The sequence below is a fragment of the Panulirus ornatus genome, chromosome 36, assembly GCF_036320965.1.
Source record: "Panulirus ornatus isolate Po-2019 chromosome 36, ASM3632096v1, whole genome shotgun sequence".
NCBI lineage: Eukaryota > Metazoa > Arthropoda > Malacostraca > Decapoda > Palinuridae > Panulirus > Panulirus ornatus.
This window is the reverse complement of record NC_092259.1, coordinates 15,936,890-15,947,198: the sequence shown is the minus strand read 5'-3', so window position 1 is coordinate 15,947,198 and position 10,309 is coordinate 15,936,890. Positions and strand designations below refer to the sequence as shown.

General features: G+C 38.7%; 1 protein-coding gene across 2 annotated transcripts in view; it reads right to left on the bottom strand.

Moving 5' to 3' along the window:
- LOC139760415 (tubulin alpha-8 chain) overlaps positions 1 to 9,423 on the bottom strand; it is a 19,924-nt gene extending 10,501 nt beyond the window's left edge. The window contains exons 1-6 of one of the 2 annotated variants that reach the window (XM_071683589.1): positions 9,402 to 9,423; positions 8,546 to 8,745; positions 8,164 to 8,275; positions 7,411 to 7,498; positions 4,607 to 4,734; positions 2,576 to 2,739 (exon numbers count right to left, since the gene is read on the bottom strand). In XM_071683589.1, coding sequence (XP_071539690.1) covers positions 2,576 to 2,739; positions 4,607 to 4,734; positions 7,411 to 7,498; positions 8,164 to 8,275; positions 8,546 to 8,667 — 614 coding nt within the window. In that variant the 5' untranslated portion in view covers positions 8,668 to 8,745; positions 9,402 to 9,423. Of the gene's footprint in view, positions 1 to 2,575; positions 2,740 to 4,606; positions 4,735 to 7,410; positions 7,499 to 8,163; positions 8,276 to 8,545; positions 8,746 to 9,401 lie in introns of those variants that run through there. The other variant, XM_071683588.1, reaches the window with a different exon arrangement.
- Between the last annotated feature and the right edge of the window lie 886 nt (positions 9,424 to 10,309).

Below are 10,309 nucleotides of genomic sequence, written 5' to 3'. Positions count from 1 at the left end.
CTTACAGAGTCTGCAAAAATTTGTCTGCTCCCATACATCTTCAAAGGCAATACATGGCCAAGGTCTATTGTGTGAACAAGCATATAATGCTCTCAGAGTGAAACCAAGGCTTATTGTGTGTACAAGCATATAATGCTCTCAGTGAAACCAAGGCTTATTGTGTGTACAAGCGTATAATGCTCTTAGAGTGAAACCATGATACATCTGGTCACTGAAACTAGTGTTTTTCATGGTGTGAACACCAGCAACCCATCTCAATGTGCTTCAGGCTATCTTAAGGGAACGATATTCTTTCTTTACCCATCCTGGCTGCCACTTGATTTTGGGAATTTCGCTTTTGGGCCTTAAAATTCTTCTAACTGTGCTTTAAGATGGATGGATCTTACCTTTCTAAGAGATAAAAAAAAAAAAATGAATTCTCGGCAGGAAGCAAGAAATTGTATGTAAATGAGAGATTTCTAGGTCCACTGGGCACTAAGTACACATGATCAGGCAATTGCTTCCTATTTCTTGTACTATAGTTAGAAATGGAAAATACATATAGTACTGCAAGAAAATATGTGGTATAAAGAAACCATTAAAATGATGCATGGATGAAATGCCTTTGAAGGTTGTAATGCCGAGGAAGTTTCATGGGAAGTGACAGGTTGGTCAAGATGATGATTTACGGTAGAGTTGACCATACAAAGAAGAAGGGTACACAACAGAAAAAAAATGACTGTTTAGGGATAGAGGTATTTCATCAAAATGGCTGATGAATGATGTTTCATGATGAATGTTGTACAAATGAAGTCAATTTTCTTACTAGATGAATCAACTTAGGCTGCAAAGTGAAAAACCAAGAGTCAATACTTGTATGAAAGCCCCTCCTCACTTTAGCATTTTGGACATAAGTTCAAGGTGTGTGAAAGAATTGAGGGTTTGTATACATTTGATTCACTGTACATACATGGCAACAAAAATATCAAAAATAAAGAAGCTGAGAGAAAGAGATATGTCAAACATAATGATAATTCCAGTGTCTATGAACAGTTTTTAGTTATTAATAGTACATAACAGTATGAGCTTTTTTGCAAACCAAACCACTGCAAACCACTATAAAAAAAACTTTTATTAATGCCTAAGATGTTAAGTTCTGTCTTACCAGCTAATCTCACTTTCTTGTCATGAACCGTGCCTTTAACAACTGTATCTTTTACCATTCAAAATTCACTTTTGTACTAATTACTCCTGATCATTATATACTCTATCACTTAATTAAATTTTTTCCATACTTGATTGCCATCTCCCACACAGGCAAGGTAGCACCAGGAACAGACTAAGTAATGTTGCATCCAATCATGTCCAATGCACCGAAAGCAAAGCACCCATCCACACTCATTTTATTACCAAACCTCTCTCTTACCTTTTCACTACCTATTCGATCAAACCACCTCACACCACATACTGTCCTCAAACATTTCTTTTCCAACAAATCCATCCTCTGCTACACCTTCAAACATACCTACTTTTGCTCTCCTACACAATGATCTCTTTCCATACATTTTTCAGCATTGTTATAACCTTTGCCCCCTCACCCATCCTGACTCACTTCCACTTCCATAGCTCTGTTCCCTGCCATGTTCACTCCCCGGTATCTGAAACACCTATCCCTCGACACCAGTAAACCTAATAAACTTGCTTTTATTGATGTTCACTCTTAACTTCCTCCTGTCACACAATCTTCCAAACTCAGTCAGTAACTTCTGCAGTTTCTCACTCAACTCTGCCAAATGTTCTGTATCATCAGCGAAAAACATTTGACACTTCTCAGGACCTCTCATTCCCTACAGACTCACCCCTCTCTCTAAAACTCTCATTTATCTCCCTCACTACCTCATCCATAAACACATTAACCCCTGCAGCAGACCAACCTTCAAAAGCACCCATTCACTCTCCTCTCCTCTCTTCCTACTTGTACATATGCTTTATATCCTTGATAAAAACTTCTGAATGCTTATAAGAGCTTTTCTCCCACACTGTCATATGCTTTCTCCAGATCCATAAATGCCACATACACACATCTGTTTCTTGAAGTATTTCTCACACACATTCTTTAAACCAAATACCTGATCCCACTTCTGAAACCACAATGTTCCTCCCAAGTCAGATGCTCTGTACATGCCTTCACCCTCTCATTCACTACCCTCCCATACAACTTACCAGGTACATTCAACAAACTTATAAAACTCTGTAGTGTGAACACTTATCATTGTCCCCATTGTCTTTATGCAATGGCACTACACATGCATTCTGCTAATCCTCAGGCACCTCACCATGATCCATACATACAGTCAAAATCCTAACTAACCAATCAACAACACAGCCACCCTCTTTCTCAATGAATTCACCAACAATACCATCCACATACCTTGCCACATTTCATCTTACTTAAGCCTTTCACCAGCTAACCTATTACTTAGTAACATTATGAACAATTCTATGACCAAATATCACACTATCCTGTTGTTATAAAAATATTTAGTGATGGTACTAACTCCTATCCCATTTGTCCCAATATCAGTTGTGCACTAACCAGTGAACGAAGGCCCTCTTGGAGTACATAAGGTCAAATTTATGGTTGAGTCTGGCCCAAGCTTCAACAATGGCAGTAGTGTTGGAAATCATGCACACGGCTCGCTGCGTTGGTGCCATGTCTCCATTGGGAATCACAGTGGGAGCCTGGTAGTTAATCCCGACCTGTAGAAGGATAGGAAGAGAAGGAAGCAAAGTAAATCAAAGGAATCAATGCAGGGACCTGGTAACTGATTATGACCAGTGGAAGAGTGGGAGGGAGGAAGACTGAAATTTAAAGATTACTATGGGACTTTTGGGTTCAAACTGGGAAGGGAGGGAGGAAGGATGAGTGGCATGATTATTGATCCTGAATTGTGAGAGTAGCTAACTACTTATGAAATGACATTTTGACATAAGGCAAGGTTAGCACTTAAGTATCACCACATATACTGCATGTTTAACAACATTTCCATTCCCTGCTGCCATGCAAACTGCATAAAGGTCAACTATATCCATTTGTTTATGTCTTCCTCTACTCCTTGCAAGTTCTATATTTCATTTGGCAAAACACTTAAATCTTTCCATATTTCTTGCAAGGCTCTATCTATTTCTGGTTGGTGCCTTTCAGATGGATTCTTTTTATTCAGCTAGTATCTTTTAAACTGTCCTGTTTTTAGTACAACAGCACTTCTTTAATTCCTTAAATTTATTACTAAGCACAAAAAATCTTTAAAGGCATTCTTTTTAACTAGCTAGTATCTACTGAACTGTGCATCATTTTATAAAACAGTGTAATTCCTTAAATCTATTACTAAGCATAATTCATTTATATTCTTTCCAAGCTATATAGTTTACATTCACTCAACCTTTCAAAATAGTCCATATTTTGTCAGTAAAGTGTTTCTGAATTCGCTCTAGTTCAATTCAGTTTGCAATCATCATACTGCTACTCATTTGACATGCTACTGTTATTTTCAATATGATCAATTCAAACTTTTCATTTATGATTACTCCTTTATCCTGAACATTTTCTTTACTATCAATGCATTCATAAGCTGGTATCTTGTACGATGTCACCACTCTGTAGATGATCATTCCATAACTCATTTTGTAAAAAGTTTTCTTATCACCTCTTGGTCTGTTTCTGATATCATTACCAAAAATATTGTTGAAACTAATACTATTCCTTTGACACACCTGGAAAGCAGCCAGTTCATAAGATATTGTTCCAACTTCTTCTACCTTAAATTTTCTGTTTAGTAAAATCCGTGCTCCATATTACTCAATTACCTTTTATATTTTGATTCTCTAATCTTTCTAACAAATTTCTATAGTTTACAAAATCAAATGGTTTTGAAAAGTCCAGAAACACTGTAGTCCTTTCTCATTAACAGCAACAAAAAACCTTACTTGCTCTTATAGTATAATAAGAACTGAGTTTGTCCATTCTTAGGTTGTAAAAATCTATATTGGTCTCCAACAGTACTACAGTATCTTAGCTAAGTATTTCTTGATAACTCTTTCAAGGACATTTATCCCACATGGTTATCAACTTAGATCATTCTTAGTGTATTAGTGATAAATAAGCCCTTTTGTAAATTTCTATACTACGGTCATCTATGCTCCGTATTAATGGTTTCACTATTTTTTTTCCTTGTCAGAAAAATAGCTGTTGTTCCATTTGGACTTATGGATGAGTTTTCTGTGAGTATACTTTATGTTATCTTGTCATTTTCAGTTACTTTAGCACAATCAAGTCTTCTCTGGCAGCACATTAATCTCTACAATCCAACAGCTGGTCAGCTGTCTTTTCTGATAACATTATGGACTCTTTGGTCCACCAAAAGGCCTTTTTTAAGCATAATTCAGTCTTCTCTATCTCTTATAAAGTCTTCTTCCTATCAAAAAACTACTCTGCCAACCATGAATATATTTCTCCTGGTCCTATATTAAAGCATACAAAGTCCACCATCATGTCTCAACTGCCATCTACTCAGTCCTCTCTTTTCACTTTCCAACTCCCTTTGCCTATTATAAATTCCCCTCTTACCTTAAAGCCTGTTGGGCACCAGTCAACAAACTGGATCTGTCTCTTGGTCTTGATGGCAGCAATGGCAGAGTTGACATCCTTGGGCACCACATCACCACGATACAAGAGACAGCATGCCATGTACTTTCCTGGAAGCATTTTTGGAGAGAGTGAGGAAAAGTTGACAAAGAGGATATATATGCCAGAGGTGGAGGGAACAAAAAGTGAGAGAACAAATTGGGAGTGGTAGGATGGAATGAAAAAGATCTTGAGCGATCGTGGCCTGAAAATGCAGGAGAGTGAAAGGCATACACAAAATAGAGTGAACTGGAACAATGTGGTATAAAGGGGTCAATGTGCTGTCAATGGACTGAACTAAGGCAAGTGAAGCATCTGGGGTAAACCATGGAAAGGCCTGTGAGGCCTATGGTTTCGATGCATTACACAAGAAAGCTAGGGAATGAGTGTGAGCGGATGTTGCCTTTTTTTCGTCTTTCCTGGTGCTATCTCACTGATGCAGGGGGTGGTGATGCTGTTTTCTGCGAGGTGGGGTGGTGCCAGGAATGGCTTAAGGTGAGCAAGTATGAATATGTACATGTGTATATATGTATATGTATGTGCATGTATGTGTATATGTGTATATGATGATATGTATATGTATATGTGCATGTATGTATATACATGTGGCTGGGGTGTGTGAAGCCTCCATGGTTGTTTAATTTGTTTATGGATAAGGTTGTTAGGGAGGTGAATGCAAGAGTTTTGGAAAGAGGGGCAAGTATGAAGTCTGTTGGGGATGAGAGAGCTTGGGAAGTGAGTCAGTTGTTGTTCGCTGATGATACACCGCTGGTGGCTGATTCACATTAGAAACTGCAGAAGCTAGTGACTGAGTTTGGTAAAGTGTGTGAAAGAAGAAAGTTTAGAGTAAATGTCAAGAAGAGCAAGGTTATTAGGTACAGTAGGGTTGAGGGTCAAGTCAATTGGGAGGTAAGTTTGAATGGAGAAAAACTGGAGGAAGTGAAATGCTTTAGATATCTGGGAGTGGATCTGGCAGCGGATGGAACCATGGAAGCGGAAGTGAGTCATAGGGTGGGGGAGGGGGCGAAAATTCTGGGAGCATTGAAGAATGTTTGGAAGTCGAGAACATTATCTCGGAACGCAAAAATGGGTATGTTTGAAGGAATACTGGTTCCAACAATGTCGTATGGTTGCGAGGCGTGGGCTATGGATAGAGTTGTGCGCAGGAGGGTGGATGTGCTGGAGATGAGATGTTTGAGGACAATATGTGGTGTGAAGTGGTTTGATCGGGTAAGTAATAAGAGGGTAAGAGAGATGTGTGGTAATAAGAAGAGTGTGGTTGAGAGAGCAGAAGAGGGTGTTTTGAAATGGTTTGGTCACATGGAGAGAATGAGTAAGGAAAGATTGACCAAGAGGATATGTGTGTGGAGGGAACGAGGAGAAGTGGGAGACCAAATTGGAGGTGGAAAGATGGAGTGAAAAAGATTTTGAGTGATCGGGACCTGAACATGCAGGAGGGTGAAAGATGTGCAAGGAATAGAGTGAATTGGAACGATGTGGTATACCGGGATCGACGTGCTGTCAATGGATTGAACCAGGGCATGTGAATCATCTGGGGTAAACCATGGAAAGTTCTGTGGGGCCTGGATGGGGAAAGGGAGCTGTGGTTTCGGTACATTATTACATGACAGCTAAAGACTGAGTGTGAACGAATGTGGCCTTTGTTGTCTTTTCCTAGCACTACCTCGCACACATGAGGGGGGAGGGGGTTGTTATTTCATGTGTGGTGGGGTGGCGATGGGAATGAATAAAGGCAGACAGTATGAATCATGAACATGTGTATATAAGTATATGTCTGTGTGTGTATATATATGTATATGTTGAGATGTATAGGTATATTTGCATGTGTGGATGTGTATGTATATACATGTGTATGTGGGTGGGTTGGGCTATATTTTCGTCTGTTTCCTTGCGCCACCTCGCTAACGCGGGAGACAGCGACAAAGCAAAATAAATAAATATGTATATATGTGTGTCTATGAGTGGATGGGTCCTTCTTCGTCTGTTTCCTGGCATTACCTCACTAATGCAGGAAACAGTGATCAAGTATAATTATAATAATAATAATTTTTGTAATTTTCACTTGAGTACAGAAACCCATGCAGTGGACTGTCTGGAAGAAAATAACATAATCATCAACTCTCAAGTGCCACAGACAATACACTGTCCTGTATAAACTTTCCTGCAAACACTAACTGTAATAATTATGTGAGTGCTGCACAAAGCTTTTTAAAGACTCATGAATGAACAATACAGTAATTTTTAACCTCAGCACTCTCCCTTTCTATGATAATATGGATGATTTATGTACAGCAAGTACAAGTAAAAAAAAAAATATCATCAATATAAATGTCCTCAATAACCAAATTTATTTCCAGACTGATATCCTTTCTCATCTATAACCAGATGCTCAATTTGAAAAATATGCAAAATGGTAACAAAATATATTAACTGAATTATTCCACCAAAAGCAGGCCTATATATCCCAAGAGGTAACCGACTCATATTTGCACATATGCTGTGAAAGCAAAATAAACAATCATAACAGAGGTCTAAGTAAATCTATACATGTACACGAAAAATATCAAATAAAACTAAACAGTCACAGCAGACAGTCTCATTTGATAGGTTAGCTTTGGTATGGTGTTCAAGTGTAGCAGAGGATTTAAAAAGGTCACATATCATGTACAGATAGCCATTTCCTGAGATAAATTTATGCTGGCATCTTTGGTTTCTGAGGTACTCACCTCTTCGAGGGTCACACTTCACCATTTGGTTGTTGGGCTCAAAACAGGCATTGGTGATCTCTGCAACTGACAACTGCTCATGGTATGCCTGGTGGGAGGAAGAATGAAGTTATGGCATGACCATGCTAATCAGTACCTATCTTTTTTACAAGGGGGGCATATTATCACATCAAGTCATCAAGCATGTTACAAGAAAGAGCGTTCAATTATACCATAACAGGTTTAAATCTTTCCAGCTGAATGATTAAAATCAATTATATGTTCAATTCATATACTTATCATTCTTAATGATAATGCAAAGTGTCTCAGTTTGTATTTCAAGTCCTGAATAGAGCAACTTACATTCAAACAACAGAGCCCTTCATCTCTATTTGCTTATCATTTTGCCACAGCACTCACCACATGAAAATCTAGAGTTACAAAGAATGAGCTGTGTGAGTTAAGTGTTGTCAAGTATCATGCATTACAAGGAGAGACTATGCTTGTGAGCAGATTGACGATAGTCCACATGAGGGTCAGGCAGAAAGAAAAGACAGCTACCTGGGTCCCTATACAGCCATCACTAGACTCCTGATACCCAGGCAGATAGTTCATTGGCTGCCTACCAACTACACTATCAACAATCTGACAAATAACACATGCAGTGATACAGGATAGAAAAATAAAACAATCTTTAGCCAAATACACCTATTATCTAACAACTCTCTTTGCAAACTACATCTTCTTTCTCTGATTTTAGAAAAGTCCACTTACCTTCTCAACACTAAGGACAGGGGCATAGGTCACCAAGGGGAAGTGAATACGTGGGTAAGGAACCAGGTTGGTTTGGAACTCAGTCAAGTCCACATTAAGGGCACCATCAAACCTGCAAGCAGAGGAAGCATCAGTTTGCATATTCAGTTTGGTTATCAACATCCATAATAGCATCAAAGTCTATGTCAAGAAGTTGTAGCATATTGTATTCAGAACATTATTTCATATTTTCTTTTAAAAGCCATGTTAGTACACTGTAATCATTCTGATCCAATTGTTTTCTCTTTTACTACCTCAACTGAATTTCATCAGTCACTTGCACTTAACCAAAATATTCCTTACAAATTTTTTGAGAACGGGAAGCAGAGCCTTCTTAGTTTACCTGAGAGATGCAGTGATGGATGACACAATCTGGCCAATCATACGGTTGAGGTTCTCGTATGAGGGACGCTCAATGCCCAGGTTTCTTCGGCAGATGTCATAAATGGCCTCGTTGTCAACCATGAAAGCACAGTCAGAGTGTTCCAATGTTGTGTGTGTTGTAAGGATGGAATTGTAAGGCTCTACCACTGCTGTGCATATCTTTTGGATAAAGATGGCTTATGATAAGTAAGATTAGCTTTAAACTGGCAGTGCATTATACATCAACTCATCCCATTTTCTCCATAAAATTCAGTCATAAAAGACTCCTTCTAATGAGAAAGGTATACAATAGTAGCATGACATTACACACTTGACCACTTTATCTATAATGCCAGAAAACACCAATACATTCTTTATCATTAAGTTGAATTATTCATTCATATTCATCATACTTAATTGCTGTTTCCCGCATCAGCGAGGTAGCGCCAGGAATCAGATGAAGAAAAGCCTATCCACCCTCATACACATATATGTACATGTTGGAAAGGATCACAATTTTGCACATGATCAAATATATTCCTATGAGTCCATGGGGAAAATGAAACACGATAAGTTCCCAAGTACACTTTCGTGTAATAATCACATCATCAGGGGACACAAGAGAGAAATATAACAGTCCGTTGATATACAACATTCGCATGTTTACCAAATGGCGTCCTAGCTACGTCTCTTCGTGGTATATCAACAGTTATATTTCTCACTCGTGTCTCCCCTGATGGTGTGATTATTACGCGAAAGTGCACTTGGGAACTTATCGAGTTTCATTTCCCCATGAACTCATAGGAATATATGTACATAAACACCCACATACACACATATACAGGTACACCAATTTTCAGGCAACCAATGGTTCAGCACCTCCTTTAGTCTGGACAAAATTATGTGAGGGAACTTGAAATTACCGCCGCCACCACACTAGTTTACTGAGTGGCCACAGATGGCATTGTGTGTAGGGCCCACTTATTTTTCATTCTTTACAATGCACTTGTTGATTTTGATACTGCTATCTTGTGAGATTCTTAGCTTATTCTGCGTAAATTTAGCCATAGCTTCTAAGACATATGAGTGTCAGTCATGGTGTCAAACATAAACACCAGTCCATATCGATCCAAGATAAAGTAGAACTGTTGAAAAAAAAGAACCATGGCATTTCGGTCCGTAAGCTGTGTGAAATCTACAGTATTGGTTCACCAACTGTTTAAGTTATAAGGAAGCAAAGGGAGAAAATATTGAAATTCTACGCAGGCTGGGACTCAAAGAAGGAAATGACGATTAGAAAAACTATGAAAGATGGTAAGAGTACTAAACACAGTCGAGTGATGATGGAATGGTTTCGACAGCGTCAGAGTGATGGAGTGGACTTGTCAGGTAGCATGATAATGGGCCATGCTAAGTTGTTCCATAAAGAACTCAAATTACAACATAACCATGACTATAGCAAAGGATGAAATCAAAGATTCAAGAAGCATCATGGAATTTCCATGAATAAAGTGTGTGGAGAAAAGCAGTCTGCAAACCACGAAGGAGTGCCGAGTATGTGGACGAATTTGTGAAACTCGTAGCTGACAAGCACCTCAGTCCTGAGCAGTGTATAATGTATTTCATTTATCTATCTAAATTACATTTAATATCTACATTTATATCTATTAGACTTTGATGCTGTCTCCCGCGTTAGAGAGGTAGCGCAAGGAAACAGACGAAAGAATGGCCAAACCCACCCACA